General features: G+C 48.8%; 1 protein-coding gene and 1 long non-coding RNA gene across 6 annotated transcripts in view; one reads left to right on the top strand and one right to left on the bottom strand.

Annotated features, from left to right (window-relative positions):
* Nucleotides 1-6,684: 6,684 nt before the first annotated feature.
* Pou3f3 (POU class 3 homeobox 3) lies at nt 6,685-8,307 on the bottom strand. Its single transcript, XM_028865804.2, is given in 3 exon segments — nt 6,685-8,029; nt 8,032-8,139; nt 8,142-8,307. Coding segments are annotated over 3 exon segments (1,482 nt in total). The 5' UTR covers nt 8,260-8,307; the 3' UTR covers nt 6,685-6,773.
* Nucleotides 8,308-10,713: 2,406 nt separating this feature from the next.
* The window catches only part of LOC114690822, a 48,396-nt gene continuing 33,775 nt past the window's right edge, over nt 10,714-25,334 (top strand). Inside the window, exon 1 of one of the 5 annotated variants that reach the window (XR_005090069.1) lies at nt 10,714-10,982. This is a non-coding gene — a long non-coding RNA (uncharacterized LOC114690822). Of the gene's footprint in view, nt 10,983-12,183; nt 12,416-18,660; nt 18,815-18,868; nt 18,948-25,334 lie in introns of those variants that run through there. The other 4 variants (XR_003734128.2, XR_003734127.2, XR_003734129.2 and 1 more) reach the window with 4 other exon arrangements.

The following is a 25,334-nucleotide window of genomic DNA, read 5'->3' as shown; positions in this document are numbered from 1 at the left end:
AAGTTTGCCCCTTGAATACAATAAATCTCAGGCTCTAGTCCGAGGCCTGGGCCACAGTCTTTGAAGACCCAGGGGGTCAAGAGTCTTTACTTTGTCAGGGGCCCCAGGATCCAGGGCTCCCGAGCACCAGGGAGGAGGATTTCTGGGAAAGTTCGGGTCAGCGAGGCCCTGAATTCGACCCCTCTATCGAGAGAGCAGGAGGCGGACTCACGACCCCAGAACAGAAAATCCAAGAACAACAGGCGTTTCTGCTTTAATCCCCACACGCCTGACAAAAAGTGATAGCCAGACCTCCAAACTTAGGCCGTCAGAGCCTTCAACAACTTCTCCAGCCTTTCAGGGAAACTTCAAGAACTTTTCCTGCCTGCCCTCTCTTTTTCTCAGGCTTCCTCTAGCCAGGGGGCTTGTGGATTACTTCCTCAACTGCCACGGGTCTCGAAGGTGCCCAAGGCCTGAGGATCTCCACAATAGCAATAATAGTACTGAGTTGGGGAAGAACTAGAGAAAAGAGTAGAAATGTGGATGAAAGGGGACATTTCAAAAGGTTTCAGTTGACACTTATCAGTAACCTCGACAGACAACTCCATTTAAAAAAAAAGAAGAAGAAGAAAATTTACTACTGTTCTTGAAAGCCGTTATTTTTTACATCGCTTTTAGGAAGATAGATGAACAAAACATCACGTCTCAAGCCATTTTGATCTGTAATTAAATGGCAGGATCGGTTTGTATTCTCCTACGGCTTTTACAGAAGTTGCAGTGATCCAAAGTCGGGTTGCTGTGTCAGAGTGGCATTTTTATTAATGAGAATACAAAAAGCTTGCATATTCTTAGCCCGGCTTGAATTTAGTTGCTAAGCAACCGGTGTATGGTAATTCATCCGCGAAATTTAAATCTTTGAGAAAGGATCCTGCGTTTTTTGCTGAATGGTCTCCAGGAGGAGAGCAACTTGTGGGACCCGCAGCAGCTGCCACGGTTTGACTACCGGGGCCTAGCTGGGCCGAGCCTGGTCTGGGCCGCCCGGCGGGCACTGCCACCACCCCACCTCGGCGTCCAGCGCGGCCCTCCCTCTGGGAGAGAAGCGGGCTTTTGGCTGCCAGCTGCCTCGGCCCCTCCCGCTCGCCTGCGGTGCTCGCTGGTTTTCACCTGAGGCAAGCCTTCACCTGGCTGAGTCGTCAGTTTCCCTAGGGCTTCCCAGTCCAGACCTGACTATGAATTTTCCCATCCCTTCCCTTTGCTCGCGTGTACACGCGCGCGCGGACACACACACACACAGAGAGAGAGAGAGAGAGAGAGAGAGAGAGAGAGAGAGGAGCGGCCAGGAGACTGCCTGTTGCCCTCTTCCCAGACCCCTCTGAGGTCACTTCCAGAGCCCACTCTTCCTCGAGGAAAAGCGGGCTCATCAAGAGCGCAGCCCACAGCCCACAGCCCACCAGAAGGCCAGGCCGCCGCCGCTGGCCGGCAGTGACATCATAGACTCCTGCTCGCCAAGTTCGCGCCCACATTTTAGGATACAGGAACAAACACGGATGTGAAATCAAGAATGAAAGAGAGAGTAATCTAATTAATAGGCCATGAGCCAGGCTAACAAAATCAAAGAATCTGATTACACAAGTACCCCTCTTGCTATCTCCGCCTCCCCCCACCCCCTGCTCTTCCAGACTCCTCGCTATTTCCTTCCCTAGGCTGGAAAGTTCAGGAGGTAAACACAGAGCCCTCTGATTTCCTTATTGAAATCAAGATCAAGCCTATCCTGGGGCTCCCGCAGCCAAGAGGTCACATGGGTGACCTTCAGGCCCTGGGACTAAGAACCCCGAGGAATTGAAATGGCCATCCAAGCAAAGCAACCGAAAGCCAAGAGCTCTCTGGCTGGTCCAGTGAAGCCAGGGCCCCCCAACTCTCTCACGCACCACTGCTAACAACACCTGCACTCATTACTTCTGTCCTCTGTAGCGGGACCGGAGAAGGGGGGCTCCACCCTCGGTGGGTTTAAAAGGGTCTAAACATTTGGGTTGTTGTGGTTAAGCCTAGCACTACTTTTTTTCACTCTTATCACCTGCTCGGGGTCACTGGAAGACTCTCGCCTGCCTTTCTCTTCCCTTCCCCAACGCAGAAATACAAGCACAGCCAGATGTTGGGGTTTTATCAGCGTCTGATCCGTACAGCCAGCCTTGTGCACTTCGGGGGAAAGAACAATGTTCTTTAACAGCTTTCCATTTTAAGGGGGCGGGGGGAGCAGGCCCACATCCTAAATAACTAATTTCAAGACTTGTATCTAGTGCCAATACCTGTTGCTTTTATTTTAGAGTTGATTAATTACCCTGGAACTTGGGCAAACTAAACTCCATGTGGAGAGAACGTTTCTTCCTTCAATTTAGTTCTGAAAGCTACAAGTTATTGATGGCTCTTATTCTATTTACATACAAATTGGTGCAAATATGCCCATCTCTTTAAATGCATTTTGTATAGATATATAAAAGTGTCATTTTTGATTTAGCTTGAAGACGTTGATCATTTATTACAAAAATAAACGAATAAATACAACAATATATTGTTGTTTCCAACAGGATAAATACTTTACAAATATATAATTTAAAAAGCAAATTTAATTGTTAAAATTATTTAAAATATTACACTCATTGATAAAACTATGAAGAGTATATACTGCATTTGATATAAGAATCAATTATTCTCTGAATGTTGAAAACCATTCATACAAAACAGATCATGAGCATGGTAATGAGCAAACACTGGAGGCCACGGGGAAGCAAAGGGAATCTCTAAGATCAATAATGGACACTTCTATTTTTTTTTTTTTTTTTTTTTAGAAAAAAGAGAAATAATCCTTGGCTAATAATACTAAGGAGGAAAAAATGCAGAGCAATAACAGCAATGTGACTTATATTTTTAAATACAACTTGAATTATTTATTGGACAGAATTGTCAGGGGAGGATGACTGGGTGGATGAGGTGATCAAGGCTTGGATAATGGCTCAAGAGCCGCAGTCTACTGTAAAGTACAAATGGGCCTAGTTTGAAACTAGCCAGGCTGATGGGACAGAACTTTGTCCCTTTCCTTTGGATTGGAAGGGGAGGGGAGGGATGGGCTGAAATGGAGGCAGGCGACAAATGGGCAGTTTACGAAGCACAAGACGCTTGTGCTGCAAAAGAACACAATGACCAAATTCATTAAAAAGATCTGGTGGTACGTAACAATATTTTCATTATTTACATGTGTAACAATATGAGCCTTAGCACAAAAATCTCTCACTTTATATCTTCTCTGTTGTGTTTCAACCGTGAAGTTCATTTTGTAAATACATTCAAAGGGTTGACTTTTAAAAAAGAAAGAAAGAAAACAAGAAAGCGTAAGCACCAGCATATGTTACAAAACGCCAAAATGACAGACAAGCTACCTTGCTGGTACGGCTTCTTCACCCCTCAATCAGGGCTTCTTCCAAAATAATCAGCAAAGGTTACTTCTTAATAAAAAAAAAAATGGTGTAAAAAAAAAATCTAATGTTAGCTCCCTTGTCCTCAGCTAAATCAAGTAAGTAGATACCTCCTAAAAATTTAAATAGACCCATTCCCCCATCTAATCAAGCACCATTATTACAGGAGGAAAACAAAACAACCCCCCCTCCAGAAAAAAAACAACAAACCTTCAAGCTTCCTCTCACAAGCCAGTGGTGTGCACCACCTACAAACAACCTGCCCTATCCCCAGTTTCCAGCCAGGCCTTCTTGGCTTACCCTTATGGTCCTTCAAACAACAACAACAACAACAACAACAACAACAACACCCAGAGAAAAATGATGAGGACCCTCACCCACTCCAAGTTGTTCCTAGGGAAGGGCAATAATGGTAGCAGGAGAAACAGAAAACAAGAACACAGAAGAAAGTGAAATGTAGCTTCTGATCGACAGCCCCCCTCCACCGTTTAATAAATATGGCCTTTTTCAGATTTCACAAATCAGAATGATTGTGATTTTTTTTTTAGTACAATTTAATCCCTAAAATAATGCAACCCAATACATGGGTATCTGGCTGGGCTTGGTTTGTGCTACAGGGTCTGTCTGGGAAAAATAACTGTTCCTTAGTCTCATAGTTTCCCAGGATTTTTAAATCCCTGAATCTATATTGGAGGTGTGTGTGTGTGTGTGTGTGTGTGTGTGTGTGTGTGTGTGTGTGTCTATATTAGGTGACAAAATTAGGCAAAAAGTAAGTGGTAGCTGAGTGAGATTGGGGGAAACTCACGTAAAATCACTGCTTTCTCACTCCCTCAGTACTTAAAAAAAAAAAAATACAATACACAGGGACTCAACCAGCCAGAGGCTTTCTCATCTTTAGCACTCACACCCCGAGGCACTACATTTTCATTTTTCCATGTTGTAAATACTGATATATTAACTTGATAAATGTGACCAGTCTGCAGGGTCTTATCTAAAAAGTGACTTAAAAAGCTAAAGCCCTCAACACTGGTATAGAAGATGAAGAATCATGCTTCCGGAGGACCAAACCACAGAAATGGGGAGCCCCCGAGTCTGAGCTGGTCACAATCGAAGTACAGAATCCAGCAGGGCTCTGTACTGACTTCTTTCATGAAAAGAATACAAAAGAAAAGCAACCATAAGCTTAATAACTGAAATTTAATCACATATAGGTATCAATGGGAAGTAATTGATATCAAAATACTTCAATGATTTATAAGCTATCCTTCGCAACTATTGATCTTCCGGGGAAAAAAAGAAACAGGGATGTATTGGAGGGTGAGAGAGAGAGAGAGGCTGAACTATGAGGGGCTGTATTTACCATGATTGACCAGGTGGCTATATTTTCAGTGGTGATGCAGCTAGCTCAATTATGCAATTCAAAACAGGTACCTTCAAGAAAATGGCTAGTAGTTATAGATCACTCAGTAAAAACACCAGAGACACCGGAACTTAGAGCAAGGAAAATATTGTGAGATTTATGGATCAGCAAGGAGCAAACAACCACTCTTGCTAAAGCACAGATGTTTTCAGCAACCCTAGCCTGCTGTGGAGGTTTCCAAACACACCTTTGCGTGGGGGAAGCTCTGCTCCCTCAATGCTATGACTTAAGGATCTGCATTAGTAAAAAAATATTTTCTAGAGAACTCTTTTCTTCCCACACAGTGTTGATGCATCAGACACAGACTATTTCATTCTAACAAATTTATTTTCTCAATCAGCTCTTACGGAATCACTACTCAAATTAAATTACAATCAAAGGATCACATCAAAAGATACCCTTATTACCTAACAACTGTCCATATTTTCATTTCATTTTGATTTGTGCTCGTCTGAAAAAAACACGTAATACAAGATCTGGGGAAAAATAAATTACCGTTTTGCAGCAGTTCATAAGTATTCTGAATAAAATATTAAAAGAAGTCATTTAATGAAAATATAAAGCAAATATTTTTAGATCAACAACGGATCTAACGATTCTATATTGCCGTCATTTGAAAAGTCTGTTTATTAAAACCTACCAAAAACACTGCTTGGAAATGGCAGTATTACATAATCACATCCGCAGCACCCATTCAATCAAAGTTGGCAACGGATTGAGGGCAGAAGTCAAGGGAAGTGCGGCGGCTGGTGCTGTCTTTCCACACCCTTTTATTCGGAGTCAGTCCAGAAATAAAAAATAAAAAAATGTTAATAAAAAAAATATTAGCGGTGGAATCTTTAGGCAGGGTCCACCCCGAGTGGCAGTCGGCAAAGCCCGGGTTCGGTGGCGGTGGCCTGGCCTCTCTGGGCCGTCTCATAGGCTGGGCCCTGGCCCTGGCTGCTGTGCCCTCCTCACTGGCAGCTGGATGCGCCTGGCCTTTAGCCTCGTTCAGCCCGGGCTCTTTCGCGCTGCTGCTTTTATTTCCAAGGTTACTGCGAGGATGCTTTCTTTTGGCTTTCCTATTCAGTCTGTGAACTTCAGAAATTGTGACTCTCCCCCGCCCCTCCCCAGACTCTGTTTCTCCTTCCTTCCCATTTCATAGTTGACTTATTTGTTCCCCAAAGACTTTAATATGGCCAAGAAAAACACTGTCCTGGAGTAGAGTCAGACCTGGACGAAACCCGGTGCGTCTTTCTTTTCAGGTCGCTCCCAATAAAGTTTCCATGGATCTTTTAGGCAGCCCTTTTGGAAGAAGTGGAAGGAAGGGAGGGGGGTGTCTCTCTTGTCTCAGAGGAGAGGAAGAAGCAGGTGTTCTCCACCGACGCCGTGAAGGACATCTCAGGGTGGACAGTACCTCAAGAGTGCAGTTTCGGTGCGTTAGGCATCTTCAACCTTCTTTCAAAACAGAAACAAAACACCACCAGAGTATAAACGAGATGTCCCGGGTGCCCCCTTTCCTTCTTCTTCCGGTTTTGTTTGTTATATATGCATATAAAACAGTCTTGGTATTTATTATGCTTTAATTTTTTTTTTTTTTTTGGTCCCTCCATCCTTGGACTTCAAAAAGAGTCTCCTTGGTCGGTGTCTCCCCAGTCGTTCTCCTCCCTCCTATGGGCCGTGGCACGCCTGTCTTTGGGCGGAGGGGAGGCGGCCGAGACGCACTGGCCCGGGCCAGGTGCTGGGTCTGCGCGGCGGCAGCGGCGGCGGCGGCGGCGGCGGCGGCGGCGGCGGCAGCGGCAGCGGCAGTGGCGGTTCTTGGCGGCGGCGGCGGCGGCGGCGGCGGCGGCGACCGTGGCGGTGCTGACAGCGGCTGCGGAGGTGGCGGCGGCGGCCCTCTTCGCGCTGCGCGCCCCCCGGGGCCTTCACTGCACGCTGGTCTGCAGCCCGTGGTGCGGCGGCGGTGTGTCAGCGCTCACGGTACCCACCTGCGAGTAGACATCGTCCGGCGTCTGCTGCTGGATGCCCGGGGGCGTCATGCGTTTCTCTTTTTGGCGCCGGTTGCAGAACCAGACCCGCACGACCTCCTTTTCCAGCTGCAGGCTGTCGGCCAGGTTGGTGATTTCCTGCGCCGAGGGTTTAGGGCACTTGAGGAAGTGGCTCTCGAGCGCGCCTTTGACGCTCACCTCGATGGAGGTCCGCTTCTTGCGCTTGCGGCCCTGGGCCGCGATCTTGTCGATGCTCGTGGGGCTGCCGGTGCTCGAGTCCGCCTCCTCCAGCCACTTGTTCAGCAGCGGCTTGAGCTTGCACATGTTCTTGAAACTGAGCTGCAGGGCCTCGAAGCGACAGATGGTGGTCTGCGAGAACACGTTGCCGTAGAGCGTGCCCAGAGCCAGCCCCACGTCGGCCTGGGTGAAGCCCAGCTTGATGCGCCGCTGCTTGAACTGCTTGGCGAACTGCTCCAGGTCGTCAGACGTCGGCGTGTCCTCGTCCGAGTGCGGGTCGTGGCTGTTGAGTCCCGGCCCCGCGCCGCCGCCGCCGTGATGCGGGGGTCCCTGCGCGTGGTGCGGGTGCGGCGGGTGCGGGTGAGCGTGGTGGTGATGGTGGTGGTGATGCTCGGCCAGCTCGGGCGTGTCCCCGCGCACTAGCCCCGGGTGCACGAGGCTCTGGGCTCCACCGCCCGCGCCGCCGCCGCCGCCTCCGGGTCCCGGGGGCGCGCTGAGCATGCCGTTCACCGTGAAACCTCCAGGCTGGGAGTAGAGCAGACTCTGCGGCGGCGGCTGCTGGCCCCCCGCCATGGACGGGAGGTGAGCGGCGGCTGCGGCGGCGGCGGCGGCAGCGGCGGCGGCGGCGGCGGCCCCCCAGCCCCCAGGGTGGCCCTGGTGCGGGGGCGGCGGCGGGGGCCCGAGATGCGGAGGCCCGCGGTGGTGCAGCGCGGTGCCGGCGTGCAGGTCTTCGCGCCCAGCGCCACCCTTCACGTCGGGGCCCTGCGGCGGCGGCGGCGGCGGCTGCGGCGGCTGCTGTGGGCTGCCGGCCATGCCCACCGCGCTGCCCGACCACGGCGAGCTGGCTTCCACGGCGGCGGCGGCGGCAGCGGCGGCGGCGGCGGCAGCGTGGGGCAGGGCGGTGACCCACTGGTGCGCGTGGCTCAGCATATGGCCGCCGTTGCTGGCGGCCATGGCCCCTGCATGAAGTCGCTCTGGACCATCTTGACCGAGGACGGGTCCCCCCGGTAGGCGCCCGAGGTCACAGCGGCGCTCCCGGGCTGCATGCCACCGCCGCCGCCCCCGCCCCGCCGCCGCCGCCGCCCCCTCCGCCACCGCCCGCCCCGGCCGCGTCCGAGTGCACAATGGAGCCGGCCGTGAGCAGGCTGTTCCCCGGCAGGTAGGGGTTAGAAGCCGCCGTGGCCATGCCGCTCCGCTCCCGCCACCCCACCGCCGCCACCACCGCCGCCGCCGCAGCAGCAGCCGCGGCCGCCGCCGCCGCCGCCGCCGCCGCGCCCCCCCGCCTCCCGCCTCCTCCCCCGCTCCTCCTCCCCGCCCCGGGTCCCCGCCGGCCCGCCGCCTTCGCCGCCGCCTCCTCCTCCTCCTCCGCCTCCGCCCCCGCCGCCGCCGCCGCCGCCGCGGCCCGGGCTGCAGCTGCAAGGCCGCTCGGCAGGGCGCGGGGGTCGCGGGCGGGCCTCGGTCAGCAGCAGCCGCCGCCGCCGCAGCCGCAGCAGGAGCAGCGCCCTGGGGAGGGGGGATAGCTTCTCGGGGTGAGCTCCGTGGCCAGCCCCTTCAGGGGGGGTCGTGGTCTCCCCCCTGGCCGGGAGCAATCGGCTGGCTCCAGCAAGGCTCGCCCAGTGGGGCGGGGATCCGTACTTCGGGCGCTCTCTCCGGGCGCAGGGGCTCCGGTTGTTCCTCTTGTCCTCGTCCTCCTCGGGGCGGGTGTGGACTCTGCCCCGGCGGCGCGGGGCTCTGTCCACCTGCTAAGCAAAGGTTTCACGAGAGACAACAAAGGACGAAGCGGTTCCTTTCTTCCTCGGCCAAATTGTGGGTGGCCAGCAACCGGGCCGCTCCTTGCTGGTCCGCTGGCTTCTCTCCCCTCTTCAGCAACACATTTCACTGTTTCCCCTTAGCATAGTAAAACTTTTCCGGTCCTTACAGGCGTGGTGGTACTGGCGGCTCGCGTCTGCGGAGTAGGGAGGCTGGCTCCTCTTCTCCCCCTCTGGTCCTCTCCTTTCAAGTTTTGTCCTGTCCTAGGAAAACTTCTTGCGATGATGCATTTCTCTGAAGTTGCTATTGCCGGAGCTCTTGGGTGTCTCTGAAACAAGAGTCCCTTTTCATTTTCCTCGCAACAGTCACGGTCTGGTGCGACATCTTTCCTTTTGGGCAGAAATTAGGAAACAAATATAACAAGGCAAAAATTGAACAGGAAAAAAAAAAAAAAAAAGGTCGAATTGCTCTGTTACCTTGTTGCTGAAGGTTGGGGTTGGTGTTTTATTTTTTCCCCGGCAGTTGTCTGGAGAAGGAGGAAGAAGAAGAGTGCATTGGTGGAGATGGAGATGTGTGTGTGCATACAGGGGATCCTTGATACACAACCAACTCCTGTGGGCACGTTGTACCGCTCCTAGAGTGCCCGACGGCGGGCGGGCGCGGGCGTGCCGGGGCAGAGTTGCTGCCGGAGCTAGCTCTGCGCCCGGGTTCTCTCTTTCTGCCTGTCTCACTTTCCCTCTCCCTCTCTCTCCCTCTCTCGAGCGCCCGCTCTCGCTAGGATCTGACAGTTCGCTCTCTGTCCCTCCCTCTCAGAGCAGGGACTGTCGAATGTTTACCCTCCGCCGCAAGCGCGCACCCACCACCACACTTTCCCAAATACAAGGAAGTCGAGCACCAGGGCCCCCGCTGATTGGCTACCTGCTGGGTGATTGGCAGGCCTGGAATGACTGGCTTAGGACGCGCGGCCCCCCTTCCGGCCGTTCCGATTGGTTGCTTTTTAATTTAGGCAGAGCGTCGTAGAAGCTGGAAATCTGTCGTTCCCCAGCCTCCCTCCCCCGCGCCACTTTCCCCTCCCCGCCCCTCCCCTCCGCCCCCGCCCCCCCCTCCGCCCCTCTGCCACATCTTAACTCTTAGTGTCCGGCCCAAACGTCTGCGTTTCCTCCGCGGCTCCCTGCCTCCGCGATTGGTCTGGGAGGTTGGGGAGAAAGGGAAGAGAAAAGGAGAGGGCGGGGGTGGGGGTGGAGGGGAGAAGGGGGGTTAGAAGGAAAACGAAGAGGGGGAAAAAATCGCGAAAAATAGCAGTCTACCCATTCTACCTAGACTGCGTTGTGTTGCACCCCCACCCCACGCCAGAGATTTGTAAAGCGCGCGCCACGGATGTACGGTTCAAGCTAATACCTATAGACAGATGTGTCCCCAATGGTTTCAAAGTTTCCTCTTCCCTTCGCGCGCGAGCCCCCATCTCCGTCTTGCCGGAGGTGGGAAAGGGAGGCTTGCTTCGCCCAGAGCTCCGGTGGCCAAGCTTCTTGGAAATCCGCCACTGCAACTTTGTGCAGCCGCCGCGCGCCGGCGGCGACCCTCTTTGTTTAAGTTCTCGGATGCCATCATCTGGGAAACCTGCAGCCCTGTACCAGCGCGGGGCCCGCGCGTGCGAGACGGACCGCTTGCTGCGGCTGCTCGCTCTCCCCCACCCCTCTCCCTCTCCTTCTCCCTCCTTTTCCTCCCTCCCTCCCACCCTCCTCTGGGATTCTTGCAAGTAGCGTGCGTGCCCTTGTGAGTTTGGAGGGTGCCGGTCAACGAAGCCACTCGAGGTATTTGAAAGGCAATCAGCCCGACGGTCCCCCTAGATTCATCGTAAGTGTATTCGACCCCAGAATGCTGTGACTGCCGCAGCCTGCTCAAAGGGCTCCGGTCCGCTAGCCGCGCCCTCCCCCCGCTCCACTGCTGACTCGGGTGTGTGTGTGTGTGTGTGTGTGTGTGTGTGTGTGTGTGTGTGTGTGTGGTGGGGTTTTTACTCGCTTGCTATTCTTGGGCATGGGGGCGCTTTATTTTCCTCTTTCTTCAGGTCTCAGGTTTGCGTGGTGGCAGTGACCGACAAGTGCTTTCTCAGCCACAACCCAGCTGAAAGAGTTAAGGGGGCCGGGAGGAGGAGTGCGCCCGGTAGGCGGGAGAAGGGGGGTGAGAGGATGAACGGGGGTGGGGTGGGGGGGGTGGGGGACGCGGCCAAGCGGAAACGCCGCACAGAGGAACCTCAGCGAACCAAGAAAAAAGAGAAAGTGGCAACCAAAACAAGGGCAAATTAAATTTTCCTTGGGGATTTCCAAGGAACTAACCCAATTCGGACATTCAATAAAAACACGACTCTTAATGGGGGTGCGTGTGTTTGCACCCCGCACCCCCAGCTGCAGGGTACCGGCCTGCATGCAGCCTGCCGTCCCCAGCCCGAGCTGCAGCCGAGAACGTAACCCCGCGGCCAGTGTGCTTTGAATATAAAGAACTGGCCTGCCTTCTCCCCCATGCATAATTTCTCTACCGAGCTCGCTCTAGGTGAACTCAGTTACTACTGTAGGAGCTCTCCAGCTTAGCAGCAGCCTCGGCGTGATCTCGAGATTAACTGTAGACGCGAAGCATTTATGTAGGACTGGGTCCAGCTCCTGCTTGCCGGGGTGAAAAGATACCATCGTAGGAACAGATCTAAAAGGCAGCAGTAACCAAAGCCCCAAACAGAACGGATTCTCCCCTCCTTTCCAAAAGGTTCCTTTTTATATTTATGTATGCGTATATGTATATATAAAAGATGGAACACAGATTTCATTGAATAAATCTGAGATCTCCAGGTGCAGACGTTTGAATGGTCGGTGCCAGCACCCCGTGTTTTCCTTTCCTGCCGATTTTGCTTGGATCCGGCTCAAAAACCGAAAGAGTCTCGTGGTTTTGTTTACACTGAATGGGGAGGATAGGAACAGAGCCATGGGGCCGCCTTTCATTAATATACAGTGAGGATTTTGTCTAAATTACTGCTATGAGTCTCACAGTACACGCTTTCAAAAGCCGTCTCAGGTGGCCTGATGAAACGGGATAGCGCCTTTGCAAACAGATCCACTTTCTCTCTTTGCAAGGAGGGTGTGCGCGTTCGGGAAGCCCCCAAAACGCTCTGCTCCTCAATAACAGAAACGCACTTCTGTTCCCAGGTCTGTCCCCTTCCCCCCTTTCCATATACTTAGTTCTCAAATCGCTCCCCAGCTTCCCCCCCCCCACTCCCGCCCCACCCCATCCGCCCCCTCCCTCTGCGGAGTGTGATTGTTTTGTCTGGAAAAAAAAAATCCAAAGTATATAACAAGGGGAGAACAGTTAGTGCTGATTTTCATTTGCATACATTTTCATATATTTTGTTGAAAATAATAGACTAGTGAGGACCGGGCTTAGAGGAGTCAGTGTGAAGGGAAGGCTAAGGATGCGCCGGTTCTGGAGAGTAGAGAATACGCCTTCCTTCTCCTCTACCCCTCCAGGCACCTTATTTTAAAAAAAAACAAAAACAAAAACAAAAAACCAACAACCTTGTATTTAAAAGTCTAACCTTGGGAGTTGGCTGGGTAAGTGGTTTTTTTCCCCCCATTTTCTTTGCTTTCTCCTTTTCCTCTGCATCCTTTCTGGTGTATTTATTTATGTTCTTGTAGGTTTCTAAGCTTTATTTTCATTGCTTGGGAGGAGAGGGGAAGGGAAAGTGTGTCGGAGGGAGTGAGCAAGAGGAATCTGACGTTGCTAAAATAATACATAAAAAGGTGGACCGGTTCCAAAGGCCCTCACAGCAAGAGCTTTACTCTTCTGGGTGAGAGGGAGAGAGAAAGTGCTATTGATTTTAATTGTTGATTATGGGAGGGGTAGACCCCAGAAAAGAGGTGCCTAGTACGCATGGAGTGTATAAATATTTCTTGTTTGGAATTTTCCCCCAGAGAATCAAGGATGAAGAGGGAGAAGCCCGAGGTCTGTAGCTAGTGGGGGTTACTGAATTGTGAGTCTGCCTGGATTAGGACCGGGGAGCAGTAGAGTCCAGTGGAGGAGGGGGCCTGGTAACCGGAGGGTAGAGGGCTAGAGAGGAGGAAGTAATGAGGGAGAAGAGGCAGTAAGTCAATGGACCCCTGGTTAACGCTGCAACTGGGGAGCAGGCGGTGAGCTGCAGCTCCTGGCTCAGTAGTAAAAGCCCATCAGAAAGAGGGTGATCAATCAAAACTAACCAGGACATCCTGCTCTCCACTCCCCAAGGACTCTGGAGCTTCAGCATCCAAAGCACCAGATTTCCCATGTTTTCTATTTGTGACAGTCAGACCTAACCCTCCTTATCACTATCCTCAGTTTTTGGAAAATTCAAAGGTGTACTTACTTGAATAAATATGGCAGAAAGAAACAGCTATGCCCAGTCCAGGCCAGTGTGATTGTCTTACTTTAGTGAAATAGTCTTGGTTTGTTCTTTTGAAGGAAGCCACATTTGGGTGGGTGGGGGTGGGGTGGGGGTGGGGGTCAAACGTCTGGAATTATGCTGCACTTTTGGATACAGAACACCTTGCAATTTAGAATTGGTAATTTATTTGGAAACAGTTGATGCTAAATCAGTGCAGTGGTTTGTAATGAAGGAGGCAGAGGTGTCAGTTGGGGAGGGGCTGAGAATCACTAGGGTTTCCTCCCCTTGTTTACAGCCTGGCATCTGACTGGGGTTAACTCCGTGTGCTCCATTGGACCAGATGCCATATAGAGCTGCTCCCTGAAGATCATTTGTTTCCTTGATGGGGAACATTTCTGAGCAGAGCATATTGGTTGCCATAGAGAAAGAAATAAAAGGAAGAACACTAGTCACATTAAGCTATATGTTTGTGCACTGGGCTCTAGATAAAAGACCTTGATTCAGCTAGAGAGGAGAAGAAGCCAAACTAGAGATGTCTAGGACCACTAAAACCAGCTTTATTTTGTTTCGGACTTCTACAGTTGAAACATATAAGCTAATTTTATTGGTTGTTGTTAATTTTATATGACACGGTTTACTGAACAAAATAAACTTTGCCTAGCAATACACTATTGAGTAGTCAGCAGGGGGCGCACTGACTCGTTGTAGCTGGCACTCAGGAAAATGTAGCCAGTTCAAAAGCAAATCTGCCCTTCCGAACTTGCCAGAAGAACGCTCCCCTTTACCTTTCTGTGTATGTTCAAGGGGAGAAGGGGAATGGTTGAAAAACACGGGATTTTAAAATACTAGGACTACGATCCAATCCCTCCCCACACCAGCCATGTCTGTAAATGGCCCAGGAAGACAGAGTGTGGCAGAAACGATTCCCCATTTCTTTCCAGGAAAGTGTGGCTAGGACTCTGTATAAAATGGGCAGAAAATCAAAAATAAAAATAATAAAAACAAAAACACAGAACAGTTAAAGAATTACTGTTATGGTTACATTATAGGCTACTTAAGAAACTATCTTTCAGGCTGGTAATGATGATTGTCTTTTTGGAATGGACTAGAAAACAAAATGATCCTGAGGTGTTATATGCAAAATAATGATCATTTCAGCAGGACACAGTCTCATATTTGGGTATAACTCAGGGTCTTGGGGATATAGCAGGTGCCTAGGATCTTTCACTCCATTTGATACCTAGTAGCGATACTAGCTATTTTCCTCCTACTGGTTTTAGAAGGATTTAGCAGCCTTGAAAGGTTTTGTAGAGAAAAGAAAATACAAGCTAGACAGAGGGAGAGGTAACTGTGGACTTGAACCTTTTTAGGGCAGTTAAAGAGGAGTTTTAGTGAAACACAAAAGTTTTTTTTTTTTTTGTGCTCCAAGGGTTTCTTTCTTTCTTTCTTTCTTCCTTTCTTTCTTTCTTTCTTTCTTTCTTTCTTTCTTTCTTTCTTTCTTTCTTTCTTTCTTTCTTTCTTTCTTTCTTTCTTTCTTTCTTTCTTTCTTTCTTCCTAATGCTGCCAGTGAAAACTGTGACAAAGGATGAAAAAGTTCTGTAGCAAAGTAGGAAACTTCCTAAACCAGTGAAGGGCAAATCCTAGCTGGTTTTCGAGGATTTATTCAGTTTGTCTCAAACAATTTTCCCAAGGAGATTTAGAGAGTTACTAAGACAGACAAGGCCTGAGTGACGAGGGGTATGGAGCTGGCTTCCACAGCGCAGCTGAAGGCACCTGTGAATGAACGCATCACAAAGCCTGACCTCTCGGACAGCTCTGCTACTCCTGGGGGGGGGGGGTGCAGGGGTGTGTGTGCAGGGGGCGGTTGTTGCCACTGCCTTTTTTTCAACTCAGCTCCAAGCCAACCAGGCTTCAGCCATAAGTTTTTCTCTGAAACTAATTTTAGTAGGTCAGGGCTGGATTGAAGCGCGACTTCGTCTAGTTTGGAAAGACTATAGGAATCATATAAGCAAGAGAGGCACACTTAAACACACTCGAATGATATGATTTTTCACCCTGGACCTTTCACATTTGGAGTCAGGAAATGCACTGTCAGGTTTGTGCTAATAAAGCCAAGTGGAGAATTGAGGAAATTGTAATTTGAGCACAAGCGCTGCTTTCTTCCTGAGCTCTGCATTGCGGACAAAAGACATCTAGGGAGATTCGCTGAGTGGGACAAGTCCTAAAGCTTAGCTCGCTTTGCATGCCCAGGGTTGCTCAAGGCAGTTAGGATGTATTAGCAGGCAAAGGAACTTTTAAAATTCACTCGTATTGTAAAATACTAGTGAAGCCCTTATGATTCTCTTTAGGGCGCATCCTTGGAGCTGTGATTGTCTAAGCAGCTGCTTTTCTTCCTTTCTTGAAAAATGTACTTGAAAGAACAGGGAAATGGAGGGATCCCTCATGGTCTCTAGAGATTTAGATAACTTGCAGTGAAAGAAAATAAGAATTCTGGGAAAAGCAACAAGTTAATTTGAGATGAGCCGCTACTTTACAGGGACCATGTTAGGGGTCTGTAATGACTTGGGGATGGGGATAGTCAAGGTGGGTATGAATTAAGATCCAAAGTTGTGGGCAAAATCTACAGACTTAATTATTGGTGATGGTGGATTTTGTGTGTGTGTGTGTGTGTGTGTGTGTGTGTGTGTGTGTGTGTGTGCCAAATGAGAGAACATAGAACATTACCTGGGTCAAATGTGCACAACATGAAGTGGATATTTCATTTGCTTCCATTTGACAATGATAAGGAGGTCCAGTAAGGCAGCAACATGAAGACAGTTTCTCTTAGCGTTATAATATTCAGCTTACCCACGGTCTGTGTTGTGTGATCTACACAAATGGGGAGGTCTCTCCAACAGTGGCTTTTGGTTAGAAAAAAACCTTTATCTGGTAGACAGTGGATGAGAAGTTTCTTGGTATTGCTAAGGTTTTGGAGCGTGCACCCCCCCCCCCCAGTCTCTTTGATAAACAACTGGCTCATCTGACCTGGAGGGAGGGAGCAAATACTTAGGTTTCTTCAGTTTGTTTTGAAGGAGTAACTATGAATTTAAAGAAACTATGGTGATTTACTCTAACATAAGTAGCAGCATCCCCCCCCCAAAAAAAAAAAAACTACAGGGCATTTCTGATTGTGGGAAATTGAGAAGGCACAGTAACCTAGTTGGTAATCCTGTATGTGCTTTTGAAGCAACCCATTTCCAACTGTTTGCTCACTCCAGCCGTGTGCATGCACCTGTCAAGTCTGGTAATGCTCTCTTCCAATTGCTGGGGAAGCTGCAACTAATGGATTATTCTTGCCTGCCCTTCACCACCCTTCCTGGGCTCCCCAACATCACAGGCTTTTTCAGATTTGGACTCCTAGGATTAGGTAACACAGAGCCCAACTGATTGACTAGAGAAGATGGAGAAAACATGGTTCATTAGCGGCAAATGTGGATATGTCCTAGGTAGAAAAAATATGCCAAGGTAAATTGTGTGTGTGTGTGTGTGTGTGTGTGTGTGTGTGTGTGTGTGTGTGATGTCTTATACAAAAACAAAGCCCAGAAATATGAACTCAGCTATTCTAGAGGAAGGTCAGGAGTTTGTGTTCTTGCATCGACCCTAAAAGATCTGAGCTGCTCTGTGCCTGAGGTCCTCCTCCACCAGGCGTTGCATGTAATGCATCTAGTTTTAAAGCATCTTTTCTGGCACTGAACCAGTAGTGCTGGGGTAAAAGGAGACGTGGTGTGACATCCCAGAGAACCTGTACTTTGCTTGCGCCTTCTCTCTCTCTCTCTCTCTCTCTCTCTCTCTCTCTCTCTCTCTCTCTCTCTCTCTCTCATGACATTTGACCTTAGCTACTGTCTGAGGAGCTGGGTGTAGATCGCGGCATTTCAGGCTGAAGGCTAGGTTGCTCTTTTCACATCTCTGCCAAACAATGCTTCTGTTGCTTCTTCAGTCCTGGGATGCTGTTAGCTTTCATTTCACACCTTTGCTCCTTCTCTGGGGTCCTACCCAACTCAGTGCTTGTCTGGGACAGCTCTACCTTACAGGTATTTTTTTTCTTCTTCAAGAAAGTGTGGTTGTTGCTATTTACTTAAAAAAAATACAGTAGCAAATGTATTCACTGAGAGCTGATGCTTCTAATATCCCACAGTGTGCAAGAATATAGTTTCAGCTAATAAACTACTTGATAAAAGTTTAGGTGATAGAATGAAGTGACCTTGCTCACAATGGCTTCCTGCAGCTCAGGCTTAATTCCAAGCTAAAAGTTGTGTGTCCAGTATTGTTTTAATACTCACTCCTCTGCCTAAAATTTCTGCAGGAATCCTAGCTAATAAAGCCCGAGGGGAGAATTCCCAGCTCAGAGTGGCATTTGATGAACATTAAACGTTAACTTAATATCAAACCAGGGCAAAAAAAAAAAAAAAATCCCACGGCATGTGCTGTCAAATGGGAGGACTGTGTTCCCCTTATTTTTACCCACCCCCAAGCCTGATCAAGTAAAACTTTGTTTGGAATAAACGCCATAAAATACCCTAAATTAAAAAATTGTACGATTTTATTGGTAGAGTCTTGGCAGCAATTACCATTCAGGGTTAGAAAGCAAGATTAGAACTTTTTTTTTCCAGAAAGGTTTGCCCCAGAGACTGAGCTCCCATTCTCCACCCCCCCCTCCATTTATGTGATTTGTGGGAGCCGACAGGGACACTTGCCGAATTCAGCAGGAATCTGTTCGGCCTCAGGGCTAAGTCTGTCTTTCTTAGATCGCATTCTAAAGGCATTTTATTTTATTTAGAGTGCAGTTTGCATAATAAAATTAAAAGGCTCCCATTACTTCCCCCTTTTTGCCAGCAAATACCCAGAAAGGTCTTTCAGAATGTTATTGGAACACAGAGAAGTCTGCAGAAGTCCAGTTATCATTGCTTTTACCACGGAAAAGGAAAGGGGGAAAAACCTAACCCTCAAAGCAAGAAGAGGCCGAGGTAAAAGGAGTGAGGTAGAGAAAAAAGCTGGGCGAGATGGGAGAGACTGGGGCGGGCACAAGAGAAGCTGGTGAGGTTGCAGGACCAGAGAGAGAAACGCTGAGTCAACCCAACAGGTCTTTGGGCACACAGGAGAGAAACACAGAAGTCCAGAAAAATCTGGGTGCAAATCGCACCACCCATCTTCGGGGCCTCCTTCCCGCCTGGCCATCCGAGCGCTGCCTTGGAGCTTGGCACCGCCTGCCTGCCTTTGTCACCCGCTCTGAGCGCGGCCACGAGCTCCCGCGGCGGGCTTTGTTCACGCGGAGCTGGGCAGGACCCCTCGCACCGCCGCCTCCCCGCCCGCCCCTGAGCTGGGGACAGTGGGGGTGGGGGACGTGCAGCAGAAAGGGGGGGACCGGAGAAGCTCCGGTGGGCAGGGCGTTTGAGCCCGGGATTTCGTTTCTTTGCTCCTTTCGTAATTGAGCTGTTCTCCCCTTGCGGAGGGGGTCTTGGTTGAGCAGGAGGCGAAAGAGCTGCAAAGGGGGCGCCCGTTCTCAGCCCATAGCTGGGCAAAGAACTCTCCGCGCTTCTGTCCACCGATTTGTATGGTATGCATGCATGCATGCATGCAAGCATGCAATGATGGATGGATGCATGGTTGGATGGATGAGGAAAACCACTGAATTGGGTCCCACATTCTGGGCTTCTGGTCCGGGTTTTGGCAGCTGCAGGGCGTCTCAGGTTGGTGTGGCTGGTTAACCCCTAAGACGTGCTCTCCAGGTGCTTTGGGGCCGCGGGTGGGCGCTGTGGATATACCTTGGGGTCAAGGAGCTGCACAACCATAGTGCGCCGATCTCTGTTGTGGAGGCCTGTGGCGAGGGACAAAGAAGTAGACACTGGGAGCGAGCAGAGGATACGCGCGCACTGGCATCCACGCCGATTCGCACAGCGAGGCTCGGGCCCTTCCCCATGATCCTCCCCCCCCCCCCCCCCCCGCCACCTCCCTGGCGCTTCGGTACCTAGGACTCTGAGTCTGGAAAGTTCGCCGCCACCACGGAGCCCCCCGCCCCCCTCGACACTGCATTTAGCTAGCAGTGTCGCCCCTTCCCAGCCATCCCCAAAGGTGTGGGCAGATTGCAAGAGTTGCGCCTCTGTTATTGTTTGTCAAACAGGCCCCTTCTCAGGGGAGAAGGTCGAGGGGCGTGAGGCGGATCCTGGGCCAGGATTACATTAATCAAAGCATTATTTCCCCAGAGAAGCCGAGCACAAATGAGAATAAATCCTAATAAAATTGGATCGCAGAAAAACGGAACGCTTTGCGTAATCTGTGCTGCCTGATCAAATTCTCAAATTTATAAGATGGGGGGGGGCTCTCTAAAAAATGTTTCTACACACCCCTGGCCATGGCTTGACTGCTAGGTGTGGGAAAGGCACCCACCCGGACAGGGCGAAGGGGGTTGGGGGTGCGTATTGTATTCACTACTTCAAGCTCAGTTGAACTTCTGCAGTGAGGAGCGGACAGGGCCGCTCAGGTTTAGAGTATCCCAAAATCTGGTCAGTTTTACTTAGAAGTCACTTTTCAGGCCGCCAGGTCTGCTAGCTCGGACTTGCCGAAGCCCAGGGTTCGATCAAGCCTCAGTCTATGTCCTTGTAAGGTCCTGAACGTGTTCCTTTGGGAATGTGGCCCCCACTTTTCCATGTGATCGAGGTGGCAGGGTGGGCAATACCCAGTGTTTTGGGGGCACTATATTTACAGGGCTCCCTCTCCTCCGCCTAAAGCCCAGCTTGTTTATGAGGCGGCAGGTCACTTTTCACAACTAGTGAAAGAGTGTGTGTGCTATTCGGCGAAAGGCAGCGAAGCCATGCCTGGGTACAGCTCTCCCGACGAGATTTCTAGTACTTTCGGGCCATACTGGCTACGAAGCAGGGTTCATACTTCATCCTCTTGTGTCCCCCAAGTGGTAGAAAACTTTTCGGCGCCTTGTGTGGTTCTTCGAGGAGTGGAAAGAAACAGCGCCCCCTCACCCCCACCTCACCCCAGAAAAAACAAAAAACCAAAAAAACAACCCACAATGATGATATGGTCCCGCAGAACCATTTGGCCATCAGGCTATCTCTCTTTGCATCCTGCACCCTGGCGTCTTCCAGCAGGAAAACGGGGGGTGGAGGGGGGGGGATAGGATTGCTGACTGCTAGGTCTCGAGGCCCAAGACGGTGACTAGAGTGACCGAACCATGCTGACCCTTCTGGAAGAACCTAACCTTGTTGCTCTCGGGATGGCCGCCTGGCCCTGCGGGGCGCCACTGTGAGGGCGCCCTCTGCAGGCGTGCTCGGAGAGGGCCCGCGCTCATGCCCCGCCGCGTAGGGTCCCTCAACTGCCCTCGTGCCAGTCGGGTCCCCATGCTCACGCTTGCACAGCCCCAACCTGGCAATGCGACCAGGCACTCAGTGCCCTCTCCAAGGCGAGTTCCCCCGTGGCCGCGGGAAAGAGCTACCAAGGTCTGCACCACTTTCCAGACCCACGCGGTCCCCTCCCGCCGCTACACGCCCTCCACTGAGAAGCCCCTGCTGCCACCTGCCGCCGTGCGTCTTCGATCGCGGCCTACGCACTCCAGATCCCCCAGTGCCTCTCTGTCCCTTTGCGGGGCTCCGCCGGGTGGGGCAGGGCCGCCGCCCCTCCGAGGGGGACGTCGCCCCACGGTCTGGCGAGAGGCGCTGCTGGGAGCAGGGTGCGTGCGCGCGTGTGTGCGTGTGCTAAGGCGTGTGCGTGTGAGTGAGGCGCGCGCGCCGGGCAGCTCGGGGCAGGGCAGGGCAGGGCAGGGCAGGGCAGAGCGTGGAAAGGCAGGACAGGCGGCGCAGCAGGATGCTCTGTGCTAGCTAGTCGGTTTCCGCCAGTGTGGGTACCTATGAGAGTCTAGAGTCCTCCGTCTGCCTTAGGCTAGTCCTCTATCTACTGTGCGTCCTCTCTTTCGATTAGGTCATCGCTGCAGATCCCCAGAGATCTCCCTTGTGATTCCTCGTGGTTCCGGGGCTGTTATGGACAGTCGGCCCCATGTGAGCCAAGGTAAAGCTGACAGGGACAATACTAGCTGGAGATGTAACAGACAGTATCAAACAGCTTGCTCTTGCTTTACACTGGGGTTCATGCATCCAGAAGCCACGTTTCAGGAAGTCCTTGGGGTAGCTGTTTTCTTTGTTAGTCCTAAAGATTTTTGGATAGAAGTGGTTTTTATTTGTTTGTTTGTTGTTTGCTTTTGTTTTTGGAGGACTAGGGAGGAGGAAGGACCTGGTGGTCTTCAACCCATAACCATGGTGTCTTGTGCACTTTTTCGACTTCCTGGCTTCTTTCCAGTAATGGGAAATTTTAGGAGGAAGTAAGGACACCTACCTCTTTTCCGTTCTGAAATAATGACTCCCCATTCTTCTAGTCTGTAATTTCTATAATTTCATACAAAGCAGGGGCTGTCAATTATCTCTCCAGGAGAAAAGAGTGGACCAGTTGAGGGGAAGTTGGGACAAAATAAATTCCTCTCTCTTAAATCATTAACCAGGAACTCCTTTCCTCTCCTTCCTGTGTCCCATCCAGTTTGTTCACTTCTCAAGGGGAGACAGGACAGGGACATTTATAAACACATTAAAGAGTTTCTTCTCTTCTGGGCCGTGAACATAAATGTATTTTTGTAACTCGAGATTTCTGAAGATCATAGGAAAAACTTCATGGACCTTGCTTGCCCCTGGCCCCTGTTGCATGATATTTGCACCCAAGGTTTTCTAATAACTAAGAAATACCTTTGGCATCTTTTCAATAGGAATAAGATTCCCTTTCTTCTGTTTTGAGCAGCTGCTGCTAGCCATAGAAGTTTGGTCTATCGTACACGGGCATGCCCTATGCAAATGTATTCAGTTGGGATGTGTATAGATCTTGTGATGTACATAAACATGTAGGCTTGTGCATATGTATGTTTACATCACGTGTAAATATGGTATACATCAATTTTTTGGATCTACTTAGTATTAGATGATCTTACTAGGGGGTAGTTCTTGGAGACCTCCTGTCCAGCAGAAAACCTCTGAGTAACTGTGACACACACCAGCCTACCCCAAGAGGCCATCACAGACAGCATCTTGATACAGTGTCAGTCAATCCTTTTCATGAGACAATTTAGAGAGGACCACATTTTAACAAAGCATGTTGATGGTGGGGTGTTAGTGTTTCAGTGGATGAGCTTTTGTTTGTGAAATCAAAGTTAAGTTTTTCTTTGAATTATTTATCAGGATCTTTGCCCACAGGCTTTCCTAGGAGAAGGTAGATACAAAGGGGATGGTTCCACTTTTAATTATTTAAAGCAGATGTTAACATAATATTTTAAAACTGGCCTTTTGGAAAACAGGAAATAATCATGTCTGTCAACACCCACCTTTGGGACTGTGAAAAACAAAACCCAAAATACAAGTTAAAGGCTTTCGTTAAAAAAAAAAAAAAAAAAAAAAAAAAAAAAAAAAAAACTCAGTTAACAGTTAACTAAAATATTGCCTGGCACTCCTTTGAAACTCCTCCTCCTCTTAAGTATAGTACAGTTTGGTAATATACTCCACATATTTACACACGATGTAAATATACAGATGCACAAGGGTAGATGTTTATGTACAGAACATAACAAAATATATACATACCCCAACTGAATATATTTGCATAGAACATGCCCACGTGCACCACACCGAAGTTCTATGGCCAGCAGTGACTCAAAACAAGAGGAACTGAGCGTCTCTGATACTGAAACAAGTCAAAATTTCTTTTCAAACGTGAATGGGGCTTCCGGTAGCTGAAACCCCAGAAAAGAATAGATTCCTGGTACTATTTTAAGCACAGCCCATTTAAAAGTACTACGTACTTAAATAACGTGTTTTGTGTAAAATAAAAATGGCAGCATTTTTTTTTTTTAAAAAAAGGCACATTTAAAATATAAACATCCCCTCTAAAGGCAGATACTTTTTTTCCCTTTTGTCTTTTTTCATATATTAAATGCTATTGTCTTAGATCAAAAATTAAAACCTGATATGATGAAAAAAGAGCAAGAGTCTTATTTTATTCTCTCCACTGTAAGGAAACCATTTTTAAGGAAGTTATTATTCTAGGCCTCTCTCTGTATTAGAAGGGAACCCGTAGGAGAACACTGTTCAAGAAGTACATTTGAAGAATGTATTTGCCCTTGAAATGATTTGCGAGGATACGGAGTGACATATTACATACTTGCTTCTTTTAAGTGGTATTTTGAATCTTCAGATTTTTTGGAAGCTTTTTTTTTGTTGTTGTTAAAGATTACCGTCAAAATGGATATATTGACATTCGTTGGCAGGACTCCAAATGCTCATTTGTGTTAAACAAATGTAAAGAAATGTCGGACCTGAATTTTCTCTATCAAAGTCCTGGTTGAAGAAATCAAAATGATAAAGTTTTGAAGTGATCAGGGACTTTTTCATGAATGACTTATTTACACTGATATTATAAAATAATCTTGAGTTTTCATGTTTATATAAAAGTACATTTGCCTTGCAAAATATATATGTTCATGACGACATTGTTTCCCTAGTGCAATTTATTGCTATTTATTTGGAAGAGCACTTAAAAGGCGTATGCCTCATCAGTGATCTCCAAATATTGTGACAAATATGTGAAATAAAAATTATTTTACCCCAATATTTTTTTTAACTTTTATTCTTAATATCCTCAGCAGTTCAAAATTAAAATGGTGGCAATAACACATTAAAAATAAAAAAAAAACATTTTTCTCTAGTTAGAAGTTTAAGATGAGTTGCACAAAAGTCCTTTTTTTTTTTTTTAATTTGGTAAAGTTTTCTATCTGCTGCTGTGGTGTGATCTGAGGACATGGGGCTATGCACTAACTTAAGACTGTGAAATGTTCATTCAAAAATTCATCTGAAGAGTCATTCACCACAAACATGGGAAAATAACCTTTTCTGTCAATTTAATTAATGAAGTGGGTAAAGAACTAGTTAGCAAGCTCAAATTACACATGTAGAGAGATTTGTAAGAATAAAGGCTTTGGCATTCAGGGCCTAAAAGCAGACAACTATAATATAGCAAATAAAAAAACCCCAGAATGTAGGCATCCAAGATTCCATTTCATTAAAGAATTTGGCAGTTAAAGAAAAGAAGGAAAAATGCTTATTAAATCAGGGTAACTATAAAATGTTGACAGATCTCAAGTTTCATATCCAACTAGGCTCATAGAAAACTGCGGGGTGTTGGTGGAATAGAAGTTATTCTGTCAAACCATTTTTCATAAAGAATTATTTTTCTCAGTGCCCTCAAATTTCAACTCAAATTCATAGACTAATCTCTCTCTCCCCTCCCCCTCCCCTCCCTCCCTATTTTCCTCTTCCAGAGCTCTCTCCTCCATCTTCCACATCAAGTCTCTAAGCAGTTGGGCAAGGTGTGTAGTATGGTTCAGCAAAACCTAGGGGGGGATGAGGTCTTCAGCCTTCATCCTCCATATCAGTGGTACACGTCAGTTATCCTAAGATGGGTCTGGGACCTCTCAGAGAGTTTCTTTTCTTCCTCATCCAAGTAACAGCATTTTTTAAAGAGACAATGCCATGTTCAGGCAATGTCTGAAAAAAGGCAAAATAAACTGGAGAATTGAGTTAATTATTTGTATAATTCAGGTATGTCTGCCTTCCCTTTCCCCGCGCTTGCTATTAAGAAAAAAAAATAGTGAAAACTGTACAATTTAAATTTGTTGTCATAGTGAATTTGAAAGATTTGGGCTAAGTTTGTAGCTATCGAGTGATGATGCCTCCTACTAGCAATGTCCACAGAGATGGGCATACACCCCTGCACAGAGCTGAGATTATTGTGTCTGCCAAAACATTTACCCCAGACTTAAATAAGGAGGATCGAGGGGCCCAACTTACCAGACTTTAACTGTGGACACTGGTTGAATTGTTAGGTAACTGTTCACCTTTCTACTTTGACTCACAAGAGTACACACACACACATCATATCACGCTTTGGTCGTAAAGGACCCAAATGGGAACCCTAAAATTGTTTATGTTAAGCTGTGAATTATTTTTTACCATTTTACTTGTAATGCATTTGGGTCTTCG

Source organism: Peromyscus leucopus, chromosome 16_21 (assembly GCF_004664715.2).
Source record: "Peromyscus leucopus breed LL Stock chromosome 16_21, UCI_PerLeu_2.1, whole genome shotgun sequence".
NCBI classification, from domain to species: Eukaryota; Metazoa; Chordata; class Mammalia; order Rodentia; family Cricetidae; genus Peromyscus; species Peromyscus leucopus.
The sequence above is the reverse complement of the archived record's forward strand: the minus strand, read 5'-3'. Positions and strand labels throughout refer to the sequence as shown.